Source organism: Tachyglossus aculeatus, chromosome 16 (genome assembly GCF_015852505.1).
Source record: "Tachyglossus aculeatus isolate mTacAcu1 chromosome 16, mTacAcu1.pri, whole genome shotgun sequence".
Classification (NCBI taxonomy): Eukaryota; Metazoa; Chordata; class Mammalia; order Monotremata; family Tachyglossidae; genus Tachyglossus; species Tachyglossus aculeatus.
In genome coordinates, this window is record NC_052081.1 from 14175893 (window position 1) to 14199588 (window position 23696).

Genomic DNA, 23696 nt, shown 5'->3' on the forward strand with positions numbered 1-23696 from the left:
TTGACTATGGGCCAGGCACTGTACTAAGCCTTGGGGGACATGCAGGATAATCGGGTTGGACACAGTCCGTGTCCCACATGGGGCACAGAGTCTTAATCCCCATTTTACAGATGAGGTAACAGAGCCACAGAGAAGCTGTGACTTGCCCAAGATCACACAGCAGAGAAGTGACGTAGCCAAGATTAGAACCCAGGTTCTTCTGACTGGGTATTCTCTATGTCTTTTAAAGTTCCTTCTCAGGGATGTTCACAGCTACGCAGTGAAATCCCCAAGAAGAAATTTTTAATTTAGGCAAAAATACCAATTCGTGGTTGAAGGCAATTTTCAACACAGGAGAAAGAAACAATGGAAGCTGTAGGTCTTCTTGCACCACCCTTTCACTTACCCCTTCTTTCACCACCTAATCATAGTAACAGAGGTGGCATTTGTTTAATGCTTACTATGTGCCAAGCCCTGTTCTAAGTGCTGGGGTAGATACAAGGTAATCAGGTCATCCCACGTGGGGTCTACAGTCTTAATCTCCATTTTCCAGATGAGGTAACTGAGGCACAGAGAAGTTAAGTGGCTTGCCTGAGATCACACAGCAGACAAGTGGCAGAGCTGGGATTCGAACCCACATCCTCTGACTCTCAGTCCCGGGCTCTTTCTCCCAATATAATGGAGTACAGGTCCCTGCTCCTCACCTGATGATATGTTATCTGTTTTGAAGAACCTTTTTCACCTGCCAATATATCAATAGGTGTGCTGAGTGAATTTTATGTAGATGAATATAAATTCTAGTCATAGACGTCTGAATATTAATATAGCCATTTTTGGTAGAATGTATGTACTTCAGCTGTACTCAGTATATAAAGGATCCATACTACTTTTTATGCAAGTGAATGTGATTATGGACAACGTTATCATCATCAAGAGGGATTTCATCATCTTTTTCAAAACTGGGTCAAAATGGGGAATAGCTGAACGTTTATTTCTTGTCATTCCTTTTAATCCCAGGTTGTATTTGTACTTACGGGAGACTGTGATGACAGGGGCCATATTGGTTACAAAGTGTATGAAGAAATTGCCTCTACAAGTTCTGGTCAAGTTTTTCACCTGGACAAAAAGCAAGTCAACGAGGTAAAGTCCATTTGAATGAAATTAGAGTGAAAAGCCCACATTTATAACCATTGTATTGGGTTTTACTTAATTACTATGTAATGCTTAGTGATTCTGTACTAATTTCTGATTTCTGCAGTTTTCTGAATTGTGAAAAATTCTTTGCCCCAGTCACTAAAATATTTCGGAATGAGTTTTGCCAGAATATGTGGAAGTAGAATTACCTGTTTGATAACCTTCTATTAGAATTGACTAGGATATTAGACTTAAGTTTTCAGATTTCTTATTAAATAAGAAATCTTTTTGATACAGTTGGTGAGCTTTATACTTCTGATGTTCTGCTATCAATAAAGGAGTGACTCTTTTCGAGCAAGTTTCATAAAGGATGAGAGACAAGGCAAAGGGAAAACAGCTCTAGGTGCTGCAAACATTAAATATCACCCTATAATAAGCAGCCATTTTGTGCACATAATATGGCAGGGATTGTGGGTCCCTTTTTGGCTTTTTTAGTCATACACCTACTCAAAGGTGAAATTTTTAAGCGTTCCACAGAGGATAAGATTCCTAGTTTTATTTCATTTTCTAGTCTGTTAGTTTCTCTTGATGTCTGAGCTGATGGATAACAATGATGTTCAGCGTGTGAATTTAGTACAACTTGAAAAATGTCCTAACTGAGCTGTTTTGGGGGCCTTTCACAGTTTGGATTAAAAAAGAAAAACAAACAAAAAAACCCAAACTCACACTGGAATGACTGTTGACTTCATTGGCGTAGTGGGGAGATTTCTCTGAAGTCCGTTATTCAAACTGCATGCGTTAAAACCCAAGGTGTGAGCTTTTTTCTTTGCCCCACGTTCCCAGTAGAAATAACAGCACTCCAGAGAGTGTTTGAAAAACATAACCCATATCACTGACCTTGAAATAAGTAGAAATGGGTGTTTCCTCTGAGATCTGAAAGTGTGTCAAGAGGCGAATAGAGATCTATAGGAAAGCTGGGAAAATGATGTGCAAATATTTCCACCTGTCCCTCGTTTTGGCTCACCTAATTAAATGTCGAGGATGAACTGAAGAGCCCAAAGGAATTTGCAATAAATAGGAGTTTTTATTTTATTTTAATGTATAGAAATTGACATGTGCCTCGCCCCTCAGCGGACCATCTCTCCACCTTTCATTGAGGGCCTAGGAATGATATGCTATCAGCCTCAGTGGTCATTAGCCATCTAGTATTTTGCCTATGGTATCTTCAGGGGACCTGGGCTTATTTAACAGGGTCTTTAAAAGTAAATGAAACCAGCTGTGTTTGACACTGGCATTTGTTTAGATAAAATGAAAATGGGTTATTTATTATAAAGTCATAACATAATCATAAATTACATTTGCATGTTAGGTTGTTTAAAATAGGTCCATAACCTGAGGGCTTCCAGGCATGTGAACCAAATAAAACCACAACAATGAAATTCAATCCGGGAGATAACATTCCTTTGCAAGCAAAAGCCAGAAGGCTACCAACTAGGGAATGTTTGGCATGCACCAGGTCCTTATAGTGCCTTCTATAGGACTATGAAGGAGGGGAAGTTTAAAAGATGAAAGTCTTTCAAAAAACAAAATCCAGGCCTGCTGACTGTGAATTGTTTACAGAAGAGCCTCAGATGACTGTGGGATTGATAGGGCCAGTTACCTCCTAGTAGCAACCGAGTCTCAGATACATAGAGATTTTTTTAAAAAATGTATTGCTATGGTATTTATTAGTGTTAGAACAGTGCTTGGCACATAGTAAGCACTTAACAAATACCACCATCATCATTATTATTATTAGTCAATCAATTAATCCTAGAGAAGCAGCGTGGCCTACTGGATAGAGCACAGGCCTGGGAATCAGAAGGATCTGTGTTCTAATTCCAGCTGTGCCATGTGTCTGCTGTGTGACCTAGGGCAAGTCTCTTAACTTGTCTCTGCCTCAGTTTCCTCATCTGTAAAATGGGGATTAAGACTGAGTCCCATGTGGGGCATGGATCGTGTTTAACCTGATAAACTCGTACCTATCCTAGTGCTTAGTACAGTGTCTGGCACACAGTCAGTACTTAACAAATACCATAGCAGAACAAAGCATTTTTTGAGCATTTACTATGTGCAGAGCACTGTACTAAGCACTAAGGAGAGTACAATAGTACAGTCACATTTCCTGCCCACAAGTTCATAGTCTAGAGGACGAGACAGACTTTAATATAAATAAATTACAAAAGTGTACATAAGTGCTGTGGGGCTGGAAGGGGAGAAGAGCCAAGGGAGCAAATCAGGATGACACAGAAGGGAGTGGGAGAAAAGGAAATGAGGGCTGTGTCGTGGAATACCTCTTGGAGATGTGCCTTCAATAAGGCTTTGAAGGTGGGTAGAGTAATTGTCTGTCAGAGGGAGGGCATTCCAGGCCAGAGGCAGGACACGAGTGAGTGGTAGGAGAGTAGTAGGAGAGTAGCGAGGTGAGGTAAGAGAGGGCAAGGTGATCGAGTGCTTTGAAGACAGTGATGAGGGGTTTCTCTTTGATTCAGAGGTGGATGGGCAACCACTGGATGTTCTTGAGGAGTAGGGAAACATGGATTGAACGTTTTTGTAGAAAAATGATCCAGACAGAACAGTGAAATATGGACTGGAGTGAGGAGAGACCGGAGGCAGGAAAATCAGCAAGGTCGCTGATGTAGTAATCAAGGAGGGATAGTATAAGTGCTTGGATTAAAGTGGAAGCATTTAGAGAGAAGAGGTGGAGTTTAACGATGTTGTGAAGGTTTAACTGAAGGGATTTAGTGATGGATTGAATATGTGGGTCGAATGAGATAGAGTCAAGGGTAACGTCAAGGTTAGGGGCTTGTGAGACAGGAAGGGTAGCGCTGCCATCTTCAGTGATGGGAAAGTCAGGCACCAGAAATTGGCCGTTACACACAAACAGTGCCTCAAAGCACAGAGTGTACTGAATTTTGCACTAGATGTAATTTCTTAATCTTTCTAGTCTTCAAAGGCACCCCTAGTATTGCAGTTACCCCTTCTGGAAGGATAAATGATTTAGATTATTACACAGAAGCACAGTCTGTACGAGGGCGAAAGTCACAACCTTCATGCTAAACAAAGATAGTAAAGGGGACTACAGTGTGGGAGGAAACTTTTGGCCAGTAACTCTGCCAGAAATATTTATGCATGCAGAGGAGAATGGAGCCATTTGTATCTCTAAAGAGCAGAAGCTATTTCATTTTAAGGCCTTATCTGAAAGACCCTTCTTGGTAGGACAATTGGCTTTTCAATGTGACTTTAGTGAAAGATGGAGAACTGGGAGGTTGTTTTCTGAAGGAGTCTAGTAACTCAGAGTCCCAAGTCTGAGTGGAAACATTCTGTGTTCACAATACATTAGCGTCAAAGCTTCACAGGGAAGGTTTTGAAACCCGGGCCCGAATCACATGTGGAGAAGAATTTCACCCAGGCTGTTGGTACACCTCCTTAATAGTCCCATTTGAAACTTTGCTCCTCCACCCTGTAAGTAATAAAATGGTTAACAGTTAAAGGGAGGGAAATCGTATCTGAGAAATTTTCTTATGACCTAGGATAAATAAATGGAAACAGAGTCCACGCTCCATATATTTTCCAGGTTTCTTTATGCATTCCTTGAATGACCCGACTTGCAAAGGGGTTATAAAAGCAAAATCTTTGGAGAGATGGCGTGAGTTACCTCAGCTCTCCCTATAGCATCTGGACCCATGGTTTGGCTGCAATACAAAAACTGCAAATGTATTTTATTTTGGGTTGAGGGTCTCAAAGGGAAAATGAACTTCAAAGTCATATTACCATTCAGTTGTAAACTTCTTGAGTGAGAGAGAGAGAAGAAGGGGTTTCAGAAATTGTTGATTATAGTTTGGAAAGCTACTAAACAAATAAGAGAACTGGGGCAGTGTGGCTTTTTAACTGGCTTTTTCAGATGTGAAGTACAAAAAAAAGTAATGCCAATGAGCTATTATTTCACCCTGGAAGTTTCCATGGTTAATGAGCTCAGTTAATTTGCAGATGAGCAGTATAAACAGTTATTTTTAAAATGAACTGGGGCCTCAGCTATCCTTTTGAAAATATGCAGTAAACTGTGTATGTAGGGTGGCCAAAAGACTGGTAATATACCAGACCATCCAGTTTGAGCTTACTGAGACCTGATAGAGTATTGGATGCTTTTGTGCCTTTTTTTGTTTGTTTGTTTTAATTTTGGTGCTGAGCCTTCCTACACTGTGGCTCTTGAAACTGAGTTCCCTAACTCAGAACTTGGAGCTGATTTCACAAAGACCGGGAAAGGGAAAGAAAAAGGTCTAGGGCAAACCGAGAGGGTCAGGGTACTGTAGAAAATGCTTTGAGCTTCAGGCCCAGTAGAATGAACCCCCCAAAAATGGTGGTCATGTGAAGTCATCACGTCAAACTGTATGTCGGTGCAACATGTGTGATGCTTTGGACGTCTTAGGGTTGGTTTTTGAGAGTGTTGTCGCTGGGCACCATGTATGTATTTTGTCAGATTACCATATCCATTCTGTGTTTTTTCTGGGAAGAATACCTCGATTTTTCCTCTAACTGGGGTATTTCAGTAATTCAGTTCATTGAAGTCTCTGACTGTTGGCCAGGGTTCCGTGAAAGTTTGGGAGAATTGTGCTACTTCTCCTGGCAAGGCAGCGGGTGAGATGCATGTATGAATGAATTGTGGCTGACACTTACTATTAAATTTAGGTAGAAAGAGTCATTGAAAAAATAAAGACGCATGGGTGACTGCATCGGCTTTTAGTGAATTTTGAGCTTCCGCTGTTTGTCGGACACCGTCCAGGATGCTGAGAGTTTTTGGTGATGTCCAAAAATGGACTGAGAATTGGAAGTTTGCATATTTCCCGCTTCCAGGTTTGCCACAGAATTACTCCGTGGACTTCATCTGCTTGTCCTCATTTCTTTCTCTGTCAGATGGAATCATCCTTTCTCTTCAAGATGGGATAATAACTTTAGATGTCTAAATGTGCTCTAGAAGATATCAGGGTGGGAGCTCGGGAAGCGATGGGGCAGCTTGTGCACGGGACGTAATTTTTAAAGCACAATAAATGAGCACCCTGAGGTGCAGTAAAGACTGCATATCCTCCCAGTCTGGGCTCCCAGGACCCTCCCAGTGATGACTAATGGATTTCCTATTTCTGTTTCCACTCTTACGAAAAGGGGCACTTTGCCACTGTGTCCAAAAGACTCCTCCAGATTAGAGACTGTAAGAAAAAGGGGACACCAGTGAACACTACTAATTCAACCTAATGGCAGTCCAGGGCTTCTAAAATAATCCAAGCCCTCCCTGGGCATGTGCCATGATTACTGTGAAACGAACTTTGATTTTAATGCAAGGGGGGAGAGAGAGCAGATGGAACTGCCATAAAGCAATGGTCAGGAATTTCTGTTTCCTCAATGGATACTGCTGACTATATTTCTTCTCTCTCTGAAGCATGATCTCTAGTCTGCAGGCACATTGTGGGCAGGAAATGTGTCTACCAGCTCTGTTATATTGTACACTCCCAAGCACTTAGTACGGTGCTCTGCACACAGTAAGTGCTCAATAAATGCCATTGACGGATTGATGGTTTCATCTCTGACACTGTCATTCCTGTCCCCTCTAAGCCTAGGCCCAGTAAGTGTGTTCTCAAAGTTGAAAATAAAAAGTTGGCTCCTCATGTTAGCATTTGTGGGAAATGTTCAAATAATTCCAAAGAGTATGTGTTCTCCTAGATTGTCATTTTGTTTTTCTGTACCACACCTTTGAGTAATAATTTTTCCCTAGACTATATATGACTTTAAACCAAACCATAGCTGCTGCTTTGGTTCTTCATCTACATGTAGAGATACAGAGGCATATTTTGGGAGTGGTCCCATTGCTTAAAAGCTGTGGATTACAACTCTAACAATCTAAAACTGCTCAATCTTTTTCTACTGGTCCAAAATGCATATACTTAATTTGTTTAAAGTATTAGATACAATCACGTAATAATCGTAAAATATCATGTTGCTACCATTATGAATGCTAGGTGGAGCACAGCAGTTGTTTTTCCTGCTAATTTCTTCCTTTCTCATATTAGAGCCAAGATGGTTTGGTTGCTTGCAGGGTTTTGGAATTTCACTTTCTAATTGCTGTAATAACAGAAAAGCTGACTTGAGGAAGTCTGGCTCCAGAAATTTCCACAGGTTGCACTGATTTCTTCTTTACCCTCTTAATCCCTCCAACCCACCAAGGCTGCTGCTTGATGACATATCCACAGCTCTTGCAGAAGGGTTTTCTGGGTCAGAACCAATATAGTTTGCCCCTGATGATCCTACTGAGACTACAGTAGTCACTCCTTCTCTGCTTCTCCTTGAGACATATTCCATATAGGTGAGAGAGAAGCATATTCAGATGGTGTATTGGAGGCAGCTCAGGGAATGGGTTGTTTTTTTTTTCTTGAAGCAGATATAAACCAACTTCTGGCATGAGATCAGAAGGGGGAGGCTGACCTTCTTAGTTCCCAGGGGGGGCTTTGTTATGCCTTTAAGGTATTAAAGCGACCGTCCTCTGTTTCCTCCCTTATTTGAGACCGTAACCAATCCTCTTACTACACACAGTAAGCGCTCAATAAATACGATTGAAGGAATGAAAACCAATTGCCCATCCAGATCACTATTCAATCAGTCAATCATATTTGCTGAACCACCTGCTGTGTTCACCTGAGGCAAATTCAGTAGAGTGAAAAGACATCATCCCTGCCCTCATAGAGTTTAATGTGGGAAATAGACGTGTAAACGTACTGCATTAGAAAGTCTACGATGTATTCGCAAGCGCAACCAAATTTTTCATTCTTTCTGACCATTTTTGAACAGCTTCTCCAACTTTCTGGTCTTTTCACTGATCAAGAGTCTTGCCTGCTTGGTGTTGCAGTTTTCTTTTTCCAGCCCATTGCTTTCTTGTCCTTCTATTTGCCCCCTCCGACACCTCCCATTCCTCCCTTCTTCCATGTCTCCCATTGCTGCCCAGCAGCCACTGATGGAGTACTGATTTTGTTTCAGTAGCTAATGAAGTGTTACAATAATTGAACCGGGACCCGGGTAAGGCTGGCAACTGTTCTCTGCCCACATGAAGGACTTAATTACCATCGACTCTACTGGGGAAATTGAGAGTGTTGAATAAATAAGAAAAGAGCTGGTGCTTCCCAAGTAGTTGGGAGAGTAAAGAGTCGAGGGTGCATCACAGCTGGCAGAGCGTAATGCTGAATTTGAATAGAGAATCTGACATGAATATTTTTGAATGAAAATACATGAGCGCTGAACTTTCCCCTGTCTTTGTACCTTTCTGGCTGAGAATCCAAGCCAGAGATGAGAATCACAGGAAACAAGAGCAGGAGAGGGAACCGTGGAAGGAGTACGTGTGGAGAACAAAGGCAGCGAGGAAAGGAGCCAGGGGAAGATGAAGGCAAGTTAGGCTGGGCACAGTGCTGAGTCGGCCCCTTTGAGAGGTTACAACATATGCCATCTGTCAAGTGGATTTTCTGGGCAGCCTGACAGTGTATCCTTGAAGCTTTTGAAATTCCATCAGTTCCCTCAGGTAACATTTGGCTAAAGAATGGCATCTGAGCACTTTACATAATTTCACGATGCTATCCAGACCCGCAGAGATGTGGCCTCTTTGCAATCAGTTGTGGTCCCCTGGATTTTGGGGAATTTTCAGCTAGTCCCTCATTCTTTCATTCATTCCCATCCATCCACACCTCTGGCTTTCATTTCTTTTGCCTAGGATACATGTGAGCCACTGTTCTATCTTGGGATCCAGTATTTGTCATAAAATCAAAGAAAACTGTTGGTGAAAAATTAAGGGAAAGAGTTGTTTGAGAAAGAAAGACAGGGCATCCTTAGGGTGAGGTCATCTAGACAATGTGGGGGAAGGAAAAGCCAGGAAAGGAACACACAGTAATTCCCAAAGAACAAGAGACACCCAGGGGACCGACAGACTGAATATTAAACCAACTGAGACCCAATAAGTATCTGCAGGAGTTTTTTTTTGTTTTGTTTCTCTCTTGGTTTTGCTTCCATCTCACTCTTGCCAGTTACTCTCTAGTCTTCCTCTTTATTTTCCTCTTCTTCTCTCCTTTGGTCCCATCTCTGTTCCTCGAACCCCAGAGAGATGCAGTTCGATCAGATCAGATGCATCTGGGGCTCACAGTCTGAGAGGAAGGGAGAGCAGGTACGTAATCCCCATGTTACAGATGAGGAAACTGAAGCACAGAGAAGTTAGGTGATTTATCCAAGGCCACACAGCAGACAAGCGGTGGAATTAGGATTAGAATCCCAGTTCCTGAACTCCTGAACTCCAGACCTATGTTCTTTCCATTAGGCCATGAGATAGCCCAAACACGGGCAAAGATAGAAAACCCTCGGCAGAGATCAATCAATCGAGTTTGGGTGTTAAGGTGGGATGAGCCCTATACTAAGCTCTTGGAAGAGCAGAATATGGTTGATAGACATAATCCTGCCCCTTGAGGATCTATCAACGCTGACTTTGTTAGGTGAATGAAACCAAATCAATCGTATATATTGAGCGCTTACTGTGTGCAGAGCACTGTACTAAGCGCTTAACCAAAGAGGCCTGAGGCTTGGGAATAGAACTTCTAAAAAAAAAAAAAAGAAAATGAAAAACCTGTGTTTTACTATCCTTTGGGATGAAAAGTATTTATATAAATGTAAATTGATCGAACCAAATCTTGTCTGGAGAGTCCACAAGTTGAGATCATTTGGGTAGGTTATGGGGCCCTCTTAACCATTGGGATATCACTTAGAGTACTAGTGTGACTCTTCCGTAGTAAATGGTAACTTAGTGACCTGAGAGCATGTGGCCACCCCTACAAGCCCAGCACTTAGAACAGTGCTCCAGCTCTTAGAACAGTGCTTTGCATATAGTAAGCGCTTAACAAATACCATCATTATTATTATTATTATGTGCCCAAGGAAAATTTTTTTCCCTGGCTGAATGGCTTCTATTCATTCATTTTATGGTTTTTAAATAATAATAATTGTGGTATTTGTTAAGCGCTTACTATGTGCCAAGCACCATACTAAGTGCTGGGTAAATACGAATTCACCAGGTCCCACGTGGGATTCAGAGTCTAAGGAAGAGAACAGGTGTTGAATCCCCATTCTGCAGATGAGGGAACTGAGGCACAGAGAAGTTAATTGAGTTGCCTAAGGTCACACTGAAGATATGTGGTAGAGCTGGAATTAGAATCCGGAACTTCCTACTCCCAGGCCCATGCTCTTTCCACTAGGCCACGTTGCTTCTTACTTTTAAATCGTTCATCAGAAAGCTTCAATAACGGGTTCTATTTTCCATCTATGTATCACCTGAATGGAGACCCGATCATTACAAATGATCTGCTTTATTCATGTGCTAGTATGCCTACGATATTTTGAATTTTTCTAATACAATGGTTGTGCCTGTTTTCAATTTTTATTTTTCTTATAAGTAGGATAAAAAAAGATTTTGGACTCTGGTCAGAAGTCTGCAAAATGTCTATTTCAACAAGTGATATTAACATGCACAGTAATCCTTTTGTGGGAGCCTTGTAAATGTCGATGAATTGGGAACTGTAAGAAGGAATGATGAAAAGCTACTTGTATTCTGCTTGGTGTAATCAATTTCATCTCGGGAAAAGTTAACCAGGCCAAGTGATCCTGCATTTTCACAAGGTGTCTTGATGGTATCTTAGACTAGGTGAAACAGCCAACAAAAATCAGTTTTCTGATGATGAAGGCAGGGCCATTCCCTCTGGAACTGGGGAATGAAAACATATGTGAGATTCAGCAAATTAGACCATCACCTCCTGATGGCACTTAGAGATTTGCTTTCAGATGGGAAGAACTTCTCATCCATTTCCACAAACCCCCGCATTGGCACCAACTCAATTTCATCTGTTATTTCAGTGTTGAATTTGTGATTTCATTGTTTCTGGCCGATCCCATACATCTCCCCAAGGTAGTTCTCCTAATCATTTTTTTTCCCTCTTCATTTTAGACAGAATCATTTACAGCTATTATATGCTTCCTGCTATTAAAACAAATCTTCGGTCTACTTGCCACATTTTTCCATGTTCCCTCTCCTCCCCTCACCTCCCCTTCATAACAGGGAATATCATTCTCTGAGGCTTTCATTATAGTTCTCATTTGTCAAGTCTCAACCGATCCTGACCATTTCTCAGAGTTCAGCAGATTGTTACGAGAACATTTCACCTACAGAGCACAAAAAATCAACACCCTGATCATTGCAACATGTCAGATTTAAGGTGAAAATATTATTCTGAACTCTGAAGTCATATACACCCATTAAGTACAAAAGAAAATTCCATATTCCAACAGTGGAGTTGGATTCCTCGTAACCCGGTTTTCAAAAACCAATAGCACATGCTTGTCTCATTTTTTGCTACATTAAAGTTTGCATAGAATTCCAGGTGGTTTGAGGAACCAGCTTTGAAAATGGAATAAGTGGGCTTTTTGTATTCAGTGAGGTTGACTCGTCTGTATTTTGAAGAGCATATGTATTCAGCACTGCTGGATTATGTATGGAAAATGCCTCAAGAGCGCAGCAATCACCACTAATTTACACAATTTTGCCCGTCACAAACTTATGTATATGGGACTGTATAGTCTTCAGGTTGAGGAAGAACAAATATGACTACTTTCTCTGCTGTTAATGTTCCGAAGCCATTTATTGTTAGAGGTAGCTCCTCATAATTTTATATTTGTCCATTATCAATGGTACATGTACATGCATGATTGAGAAGTGGCCCAAGAAAATATGGCAGAGCCTTGTTTTTAAAAATTCCCAAAGAAGAAAGAACACAAAAGCTAAAAGTGGTGGAAGGCTTATATTAAAGCCTTTCCTACAAAAATACAACTACAAATATATCCTCATAGAGCAGTAGCCTCTCGGTGGAACGTTGCAGTAATAGTTGTTAAGCACCTACTGTGTGCAGAGCACTGGGAAAATGTCCACAGGTGGGAATTAAATGCCAATCCTATTCTTTGAGGGGCTCACAATGCTCACTTAATTTAGGGATGGCTGTTTCTGTTTAGACTAAAACAGTCAAAATTGGAGTGGTGAGAGTCCACAGGATGAAATAGTGCCTTTCTGATTTCATTTAATTTTGTCCACTGGCTTTTTTTCTCCTGTGTCAGTCCACCCTGGTTTTAATTGAGTTTCATATAGGGCAGTGACTGTGTCTGAAATAATCTACTTGAGTTCTTCATTGTGATTAATACAATGGTGCACATATTGAAGTTGTGTTATCAGTCAATCAGTGCTATTTATTGAGGGGCTATTGTGTGCAGAGACCTGTACTCCTCCGCTAGATTGTAAACTTTGAGGGTAGGGATAATAATAATAACAATAATTAAAAAATTGTATTTAAGAACTTCTTATGTGCCCAACACGGAACTAAGCCTTTGGGTAGATACAAGATGATCAGTTCCCCCATGGGGTAACAGTCTAAGTAGGAGGGAGAGCAGGAGATATTGAATCCTCATGTTTCAGATGAGGGAAAAATTAGGTGATTTGCCCGAAGTCACACAGCGGGTAAGTGGCAGAACCAGGTTTAGAACCCAGGTTCTCTGACTCCCGAATCTGTGCTCTTTCCACTAGGCAACACTACTTCCCACTACTTCTGTTGTACTGTTTCTAGTACGTAAAGGCGTGCTCTGCATACCCAGGTGGCACTCAACAAATGCTATTAATTAATTGACCGATTCCATTTACTGTATTATTTGTAAATGGTCTTGTCCACAGGGACACATCCCTCTGTAATAAGACCAACACTCTCCTTTCAACTGCAACTGAACCTGTAGGCTTCTACAAACCGATTTCTCTCTCGAGCAGAATCCAGGAAGAAAGAGCTTGTAAAAAAGATGCCAAATTTTTGAAGATGTCAACTTTCTTTTTATACCCTGATCATTTTGCTTAAGAAATGCTGGGCCGCCTGCAATTCTTGCTGTTTTGTTCTGAACATTCCAGATCAGATTTGGGATTTATTGCCCCAGGGAGTGCCTCGGATTCCTCAGCGTGTGTTTTGAATCTAAATTTCTGTCAGCAGAACCTGCCATCTGTCTGTTGTGAGCCAGTGGAATGGGCTTCCTGAAATGATTTTGCCACCGATGGTCAAGATTCTGAGATCACCCCGGGCAATCTGCTGCACAACTGTGTCTTGAAAATGGTTGTTGCTTTTCGGTAACGTTCTCACCTCCCTCTTTATAGGTCTTGAAATGGGTGGAAGAAGCAGTGCAAGCCTCCAAAGTGCATCTCCTCTCCACGGATCATTTGGACTGGGCTGTTAATACTTGGCAAATCCCTTTCGATCCTAGCCTGAAAGAAGTGACAGTGTCGCTGAGTGGCCCTTCTCCCCAGATTGAAATCCGGGATCCTTTAGGTGAGCGATATTTCATCACCAGAGAGTCCAGTGAGTGAAAAGTAATCACAGCACAGGTCTTTCCAAAAATGGTTCATTTGCCCAGTTGGCCCTCAGTGGATTTGACCGGGGCAAGGACACCTGAGTAGGGACCGGCCTTGAAACTAGAGTCCAGTTGACCGTGCCCATCATATGACTCGGTGCCAGCCCGCGGGGCACTGTGTGCCATGATTATACCACACTGCCCACCCCAGCGGGCAGGAAGCAGCCTTCTGGAGCCTCTGGGAGTTAACTTGGCTGGCTCCCTCTAGTCCTGGATGGCACCTTGCTGCCTGCTGGACTCTGAGAGGATAGGGTAGGGGCCAAACCCAGGGAATCGGGGAGTAAGGGACAGTAGTGGGGAACTGGATCGACACCCCTGACAATGCAGTGAGAACCAGATTCCTGGCTCCACCATTGATACCTCAGTGGTGCTTGGGCTTTGGCCTATGGGGAGGGCAGGGGCCAGATACCCCCACGAGTGACAGGAAATGCCTCTTGGTGATAAGCAGCGGCAGTCTCCAAGCTTTCCCCCTTCCTTCCTCAGTGTTCCTGACTGCCCTCGCTCCGAGGTCCTGTATCCTGTGTGTCTGAGCCCTTTGGTTAGCGGTTTGTTCCCCTCCCCACCGCTCTGTTCCACCCTCCGACTCTGGTCCCAGGCTCATCCCGAGGAGAAGGACCGCTTAGGATGCAGAGCCAAGAGCCTCGGCCCCCAGCTCCTGCCCGAGCATCCCCCCGTATCCAGGACTGGGGTAGGCAGCTGAGGACCCCCACGGACGCTGGGACTGTTTGGTCTCGCAGGGTGCGGCCAGATGAATGGAGACAGGGCCCCTTTCTGCCAGGCAGGCTCCAAATCTCCCTTGGTGCCCTGTTCTTGGGGCAGAGGCTCGGTTCCAGCTCTCACGTGTTCCCACTCCGTTGGCTGCCCTCTGTCTTCCGTCTACCCATCTCCTCCGGTTGCCCTTACCCTTTTTCTGCCCGGCTTCAATCAATCAGTTGTATTTATTGAGCACTTACTGTGTGCAGAGGGCTGTACTAAGCACTTGGGAAAGTACAATATAACTTGGTAGAAATGTTCCCTGCCCACAGTGAGCTTACAGTCTAGAAGGGGAAGACAGACTTTAAGAGAAATAAATGAATTATGGATATGGGCATAAAATTAAATTCAAAATTGAATTATGGCATTTGTTAAGCACCTACTCTGTGCCAGGCACTGCAGAGAAGCAGCGTGGCTCAGTGGAAAGAGCACGGGCTTGGGAGTCAGAGGTCACGGGTTCTAATCCTGGCTCCCCCATGTGTCTGCTGTGTGACCTTGGGCAAGTCACTTTCATTGATTCAATCGTATTTATTGAGCACACTGTATGCAGAGCACTGTACTAAGCACTTGGGAAGTACAAGTTGGCAACATATAGAGACGGTCCCTACCCAACAGCGGGCTCACAGTCTAGAAGGGGGAGACAGATAACAAAACAAAACATATTAACAAAATAAAATAAATAGAATAAATATGTACTATTACTATTAAACTATATGTTTTCAAAATATGATTCAGTGTTGGCTTAGGGCACTAGCAGAAATATTAAATTTTGGCCTATATCAGGCATCTGAAATGGTTTCCTGCTGCCACACAATCCAAGAGTAAACACAAAGGAAGTGCAGGTTTATTGTTACCAGAGTGAAGGTCAGTGGTGAACAGGTGGTGCCCAAGCATCAGTCGGTCAGTCATATTTACTGAGCACTTAATGGTGCACAGAGGACTGTGCAACACACTTGGGAGAGTGCAATATAACGTGATAACAGACTCATTCCCTGCCCCCAATGAGCTTACAGTCCAGAGGCTCTAGTGCAGGGTGAGAGACAGTGTTCTTTGACTCCTCTTGAGGAGTACTTTGACTACCAAATACATTAATAAATTTATGTTGCAGGAAATTTGACAGAGGGTCTTTCATTTCTCCCCAAAACCCGAAGACAGTGAATCTTCAAGCCAATGTACACAGTGCCTTGGCAAAGAATTTGCAGTTGTAACTTGGAATCTGAGCTCGATCTTTAATTTATGTGATAATAAATTAGCCAGTGTATGTAGCTGAGAGAAATATTGTGCTTGTTACATTTCTTGCTGTCTTTCAGGGAAGCTGATAAAAAAAGGATTTGGCTTGAATGAGCTATTAAATATCCATAACTCTGCCAAGGTAGTGAATGTTAAAGAACCAGAGCCGGGAATGTGGACAATTAAGGTACTGTTATTCCACAGAGTATATATGATTATTACTTTATTTCTATGATGTTATGTTTCATAAAGTGTATGTAATGGAACATTTATAATCCAGGTCTCCGACAAACATAAAGATCATTTAAAAAATAAATCCACACTGGGTATTTGTGAAAGACATTTTTTATTGCCTGAATTTGGAATAGTGGCAGTTTCTGATGACAAAGTAAAATATAGCAGGGGAAAGCACACACTAGCATGTAAAGCCAAAGGTGAATTATCCTGTTTATCATCTGAATAATTTTACCACCCCAAAGTCATAGTGCACAAAATTATTAATCAGAAAAAGAGCCACTTTTTATACTGTTATTTTTTTCAGATTTTTCAACACAAATAATTTCAAAGAATTCTCTGCAATATTGTGATATCCTTGTTTCTCCAGCTTGTTTGCAAGTTTTTTTGGCGGGGAGGGAGGGCATAATCCATTTCCTAAACCTAAGCATGGGGTTTCCATTATGGGTTCATGTAATAACACCATTGTTATGTTTGAAACTATGCACAAGTAAACTCCTGTTGCTACTCCCTGTTTTCATCTCTTGGGATTTCCTAATGTGTTGCTGGAATTTTCCCAACTTTTAGAGATGGATCATAGTAACCTAATGGAGGGGCCCCAAATTGGACCAGTAGGACCCCAACAGAAAGGTTTGGTATTTTGGGCAGGCTACAGTGTTTCCCTCTGGGGTCAATATTGTTAGTCCTCCCACTGTGGTATGGGCCCTGAAGCTCTCCCATCTGGCCATCAGCTCTCCCACCCTAGATGAGTGGTCTTTTTGGTCTTTTTGTCGCTCCTTGGTAGCCACTACAGTTAACTGCATCTCTTGAAGGAAGTGGCCAGATTTTGTGATACTGGCTACTGGCTGTGAGAACTTTGGGCAAAGTGGACCAATACTGCACAAAACTTGGCCAGTTTTGACCTAAGTTTAGAATGAAATGGGAGGCTCTGTTCCTCCTCAAGTCACCTCACCTGAAATAGAAGCTGCTAGAACAGTCAATCATGTTTATGGAGTGCTTACTATGTGCAGAGTACTAAGCCCCTGGGAAAGTACAATACAACAAACAACAGACACATTCCCTGCCCACAGTGAGCTTACAGTATATGCCACAGAATTATTTCTAGGTACTTGTAGTAAATTGTTAAGCTTGTTCTCTTAAAAAAAAAAAAAAAGCAATAGTAATTAACGGTAAATTCATTAGAAAAATGCCCCTGTTTTCCAGTAGCCGGCTGTGTTTTTCCCCTGAAACTCAATCCTCAGTGGAGGATTGTAACCAGTAAAATATTCCTTGGTAAAGACCTGAACTCCGATGTCCTTTGAATGAGCCGTTCAGCCCCTACAGCATTCTGAGCCCTCATTAGCCATTAATTAGAGATGATGAGTGAACTGGTAGGAGGAACAGGGAAGATTCTTGAACTTGAGTGGGAAGGAAAGAAAAATGATGTGATTAGCAGGGTCTTGTAGTGACTGTACAAATCTATTTCACCTAAATTAAATTTTGGTGTGGGTACACCCACATACCCTTACACATATAAATGGAAAGATGTGGAGAGATCACATATTTAATAATAATAATAATAATATTCTCCCGTAGATAATATATGCTCACCCCCTGGATTGTAAACTCCTCAAGGGCAGGGGCCAGATGACGCCTACTCTTATTGTTTGCTCCCAAGTGTCTTTTCCAGGCTTACCAGTTAGAGAGGACTCAATAAATACCCCTGCTGATGATAACATCAATTGCAAAAACAAGCCCTCTCAAGTATCATGTTCATTTCAAGCATGTTGGTACATAGTGTAATTCTCTTTCCATCTCTGTTGTATAGAGAAAACACCAACACTGGATTGACAAAGTGGGAAAAAATCAAATTTTTACCTTTTTTTCGTAATGCACAAAAATGTAATCTACAAAAATGTGACTGCCAAGTTCAGACTCCTGTGGGCATAATTGCCCACAGAGTGCAATGAAGAGAAATGCATTATAGAAATTAGATGTCTTCTGTTAATTAAGTTGTCAGTTGTTTGGAAAGTGTTTGCTGTGGCAGTGTGGCTTTAACTGTGGAGCTTTGAATATGTATGTAGTACTAAATCTTCCCTAAAATTCAAATCCATTATGACATTTGCCCTTGTAGCATTCTCCAGAAGGTAGGGTGGCTGGTATTTATTAACCTCATTTCACTGAAGGCAAAATGATGGCTTCTGCTCAAGTGATTTTGCTTAAGATCGGTTAGGTTTCCTAGCCTGGTGTTTTCTCTTCACCCTGGTCAGGATTTGGAACAGGCTGGATTCCCTGAAGATATTGATTCTAGTTCTGGATTTACCACTGCCTTATGCTTTGAGACACAGGAAACCACTGAAATCCTTGCCTCCTCAACACGGATAATGACATTAGCCCACCTCACAGGATCCCTGAAAGGATTCTGTCATGAAAGTAATTATAAAAAAGCTTGCAGAGAAGGCCTAAGTGAATGCTAAATGCTCTAATTTCCCCAAATATGCCTCGCACCCCACTGGGGAAGTGGAGGCTGCCATTCAGAGCATAATAAAGGTGCAATAGCTTCTCTCTTTGAATTTACACTTACAGAGCCTAAAGCTTTGAATTAACACTTACAGAGCCTAAAGCATACACTTGTTCAGACTTAGAAGCGCCTGCATTGAGCCAAGGGGAGTATTGAAGTCTTTTGTGTAGTTCATAACAGCCACTCATGTTTTGGATTACACGCACACTGGTAAAAACCGGGTTAAAAATGGTTTAGAAGAACCAAGTTTTTTTTTTTTTTAAATGAATTAAAGCCCCTAACATTTCCGTTTATTTGCAAGGAAACTATTTTGTATGGTAAATTCCAGGACTTGGTGCATAAGTAGTATTAAGTAATTTTCCATCCATGCAATCCTGTAGCTTCATAAACAGCTTTTGTCTAGAATCGCATAAATATATTTTTGTGCTCAGCTAAATCTGGCTCTCAGATACTTAAGGGGTTTGCCCAGAAAAATCACTAGAGTGAGTGCCCCTATTCTTTGGATGGCAGAAGGGTTCTTATTAAGGTACAATTCCTGGCCCGATTGGGGCTTTTTCCTCGGAAGGAACTCTCCGGAATGGTATACCAGAACCTCAGATGGCCTGTGGAGGCTTTTGAAGCCAGATCTGTGAACCACCCCACGCTCTCTGCCATTGCCAGCTACGGCCTGTCAGCTGGGCTTTCGGGGGGTTGGAGTTAGGAAGTCCTACAAAGATGGGGGTGATAGGAGATGTGGGCAAGTCTTGCCTTGTTCAGAAGGGCCACAGGGGCCAATTGGAGCCTGGCAGAGGAGAGCAGTGAGAAGTAGTAAAGGAATATCTGTTTTCTGTATTTTTTTTTAATGGAATTTAAGTGCCTCCTATGTGCCCAGCAGTGTATTAAACCCTGGGATAGTCAGGTTGGACACAGTCCCTTCTGTCCCACCTAGGGTTCACAGTCTAAATCTCCATTTTACAGATGGAGGCACAGAGAAATGAAGTGATTTGGCAGGATTAAAACCCAGCCCTAGGCTCTACTCACTGGGCCATGCTGCTTCTGTATTGTACTCTGCCAAGCGCTTGGCACTGTTCTAAGCACTGGAGTAGATACAAGGTAATTAGGTTGGATGCAGTCCAGGTCCCACATGGGGTGCACAGTTGTAATCCCCATTTTACAGGTGAGGTAACTGAGGCCCAGAGAAGTGAAGTGACTTGCTCAAGGTCACATGGCAGACAAGTGGCGGAACTGGGGTTAGAACCTGGGTCCTTCCAACCCCCAGGTCAGTGCTCTAACCACTAGGCTAAGCTGCTTCTCATTAGTTCATAGTTCATTATTGTATTTATCAAGTGCTTACTCTAAACCAAACTCTAGAGAAGGAGAAAAAGAGCAGGAAATACACAGGAGGATGAAGACACGGAGGAGGGTGATTTCCCAAGTGCTTAGTACAGTGCTCTGCATGCAGTACATGTTAGAGAAGCAGCGTGGGTCAGTGGAAAGAGCACGGGCTTTGGAGTCAGAGGTCATGGGTTCAAATCCTAGCTCCGGCAACTGTCAGCTGTGTGACTTTGGGCAAGTCACTTCACTTCTCTGGGCCTCAGTTACCTCATCTGTAAAATGGGGATTAAAACTCCATGGGACAACCTGATCACCTTGTAACCTCCCCAGCGCTTAGAACAGTGCTTTGCACTTAGCGCTTAACGAATACCATCATCATCATCAAGTATGTACCATTGGTCGATTGACATGGAAAAATAAAATGAAGAGGCACCGGTTAAGGAAAGGATGAGTAAAGGAGATTGTAAATGCCACGATGTTGCAAGTTCCTTGAGGGCAGAGATCCTGTCAGTTTATTCTGATTGTATTCAGATACTTAAAGAAAGAGACAGGGGAATCAGAGATCTGGGAGGAAACTGATCTAGGACCCAGTGTGGCCTCAGTTCCCTCATCTGCAGAATGGGGATTCAGTACTCGTATATGGGACCTTATTATCTTGTATCTACCTCAGCGCTTAGTAGATTGCTTGGCAAATGCCACAATTATTATTATTATTACTAACATTTATTGGTAAGTCTAAGTGGATAGAGTAGAAAAGCAGACTCTCATGGGTAAGCATGAGAAAGTGAGCTCATGAGTCTGAGAGTGCATGGGTGCTGATGGGCAGAAAGTGTCAGAAAATACTGGAGAACTGTAGAATGTTTTCCCCAGGGTGGAGAGAAAAATGCCTTGACATGACAATGCAATCTCATATTGTCTACACCTCCAGGGTATGTTTCCATGAAAAGGATTTAGATAGACTGTTTTTAGGTAATTTCCCAGGGGAAACAAATATGCCTACCTCATAATCAGGTATGGATGTGCAGACCCTAAATGACATTTTCCTGGTGCATATTATTGCCTGTGAAAGACTTCGTTTTGTAAAATATCAGAATGCTTTGGAAACATAATGAAGTAACCTTGTTTTAGAAGCCTCAATAAAATGTATATATGTCAGAAGGACCACCCTGGAAGGAAATTATGCCAGTAACTGGCAATTCTCACCTAATTCGTTTTAATGAATAGGCTTGGGGTCCTCACCAAGGAAGAGGATTAGGTGTGGCACTCTTGTTCATTGTTTGAGGTCAATGAAATGCATTGGAGGCTTTCCTGGAAATTTCACCAGCTGTTTGGACAAGCTAATGATCTAGTTGCCAACTGGCTAGATTATTGTATGTGTGTGTCTATGGGGATTATTCATTTATTCAGTCACATTTATTGAGCACTTACTTTGTGCACAGCACTATACTAAGCACTTCGGAAGTACAGATCGGCAACATATGGAGACGGTCCCTACCCAAGGAGCTCACAGGCTAGAAGGGGGAGACAGACAACAAAACAAGTAGACAGGTGATTGGAAAAGGTGGACCTAAAGCTATTCAGAGACCCTTATTTCCTTTCTGCCACTCACTGTCCCCCAAATTAAAAATAAACAAGTGACCTGGAAAAAAAAAACACAAAAAAACTCATCACAATAAGTTTGACATCTCATCAAATCCTGCAAATATTTATCTTCTCTTTGCTGTTACAGAGGAAGTGCAATTCTTTCCTACTTAAATGAATAATGTTTCCTTTCTGTTAAATTACTCTTCTTGGTTCAAGATATTAAAACAAAGAGGGGTGCAAGCAGAAGCCTACCTCTGCAATCAGATTGAATCCACTTTAGAAAGATGAGTTTAACTTTCCCCAGATTATGGGCAAGGAAAAGGTCTACTAATTCTGTTGGATTGTACTCTCCCAAGTGCTTAGTACAGTGCTCTGCACATAGTAAGTGCTCAGTAAATACCATTGATTGGTAAGAAGGATGAGGCTGGAGTCTTTGACTTGGCTATTATTGTTCAGAGCTGCTTTTATTTTAATATTTACTTTGAAAAGCGATTAGGGTTAGGCATTCAATCCTTTTTGCATTCTAGCTAGCAGAATCCAGAAAATTTGATTTAATCGTCCCCTAAATCCTTAATGATTTTTACAGATAATTTTCATAGCTAAGTGTCTTTGAGGGGGACAGGGAAGTGGTTCTCAGTGAATTATTGAAAGTTAGGGTTGTGACACTCAAACTTGGAATAGATAATATTAATATTTATTAAATGTTTACTATGTGCCAAATGCTGTACTAAACACTGGTTTAGATTCAAAGTATTCAGGTCAGACATAGTCCCTGCCACAGCCAGGGTTCATATTCAAAGTATGAGGGAGAACAGGTATTGAACCCGCATTTTACAGATGAGGAAACTGAGGCACAGAGAAGTTAAGTGAGTTGCCCAAGGGTCATAGACCAAGCAAGTGACAGACCCTGGATTAGATCCCAGGTCCTCTGACTCTCAGGCCCATTTTCTTTCCATTAGGCCACACTGCTTCTCATGAAAATGTCTGGGAATGCAAGTATTACACTTTCCATCTAAATTGGGGCTTTGGCTTTTATTTGTAAACTTCCAAGTCCTGTTCAGTGAGGAATTTCTTATCCTTTTTTGATCAAGTAGGCAATAAGAGTGAGGGTCATTGTGAGTTACTTTCCTCTCTTTAACCAAATGGTATTTCTTACAGTTTAAAATAGGTCCACAGCCTACTATGCACTTTATATATATAATAATAACAACTATGGTGTTTAAGTGCTTACTATGTGCCGAGCACTGTTCTAAGCACTGGGTAATCAGGTTATCCCATGTGGGGCTCACAGTCTTAATCCCCATTTTACAGATGAGGTAACTGAGGCACAGAGAAGTTAAGCGGCTTGCCCAAGGTCACACAGCAGAGAAGTGGCAGAGCCGGAATTAGAACCCACGTCCTCTGACTCTCAAGCCCGTGCTCTTTCCACTGAGCCATGCTGCTTCTCTAGATCAAACATATTATATGGTTTTCTCTACAAGATTTTATTTTCAAAGGTTACATGTCACATATTACATAAACAGCTTTTAGCTACTATGTTTCAGTTGGAGAATATTCCCCTCGTTGGCAGGGTAAAATCGCAATAAAATTGTAAAGAAGAGAAGCAACAAAAGTGATCATAATTACTAGGTTAGGGAGGAATCATAACGGCATGGATTTATTTACAGTCTTAAGGAGAAAGGAAGTTTTAAAAACAGATTAACAAGATAAGGCAGGCCAGCATAAATCTGTTTTAATGACCAAGACTATAATAATAATAAAAAAAAGAAGTCTGCCTCTTGGCTATGCAGGGCTCAACTATATTAACACTTGTATGAAGTCTTTCCAACAACCACCTTAAAATACCAGAATATTTGAAAATCTTGAAAACCTTAAACTATCCAAATATCTTTACATTCTACTTTAATCCCTGGAGGGCACAATTTTGCTGTTTTCCCTATAGCTGCCATTGCCATTAATTTATAGATTAGTACATTGGAATGCAAGGATCAAAGAGAGTACATGGAAAGATAATAATAATAATAATGATGGCATTTATTATGCGCTTACTATGTGCAAAGCACTGTTCTAAGTGCTGGATAGTTGCACTTTGAAATATAACCCCATGTTTTTACCTTTCAGGTGTCTGTTGTAACATTAGATGACATTTTTTCTTGTGGGCAAAGAGTTATTCCCTCATCATTTTAAAGGTTTATAAATTGAGGTTCTGTGAAGGTGTTGGAAATAATTGTGAATCATCATCCTACTTCTGCATTTGCCCTCACACAGTCCATGCTCCTGAAACAGGGGAGAAATGGAATCAGGGTGAATCATGAACTTGAATTATTAGGATTATGAAGGTGGTTGGGTTTAAAGATGGAATTACTTGGAAAGGACTTGAGCATTAACAAAATAATAAGAAGAATATGGTATTAAGCCCTTACTATGT

General features: G+C 41.8%; 1 protein-coding gene across 1 annotated transcript in view; it reads left to right on the forward strand.

Annotated features, from left to right (window-relative positions):
• HMCN1 (hemicentin 1) overlaps positions 1–23696 on the forward strand; it is a 296199-nt gene that overhangs the window by 73654 nt on the left and 198849 nt on the right. The window contains exons 4-6 of the mRNA XM_038757640.1: positions 997–1119; positions 13400–13571; positions 15717–15823. Coding sequence (XP_038613568.1) covers positions 997–1119; positions 13400–13571; positions 15717–15823 — 402 coding nt within the window. The remainder of the gene's footprint in view (positions 1–996; positions 1120–13399; positions 13572–15716; positions 15824–23696) is intronic.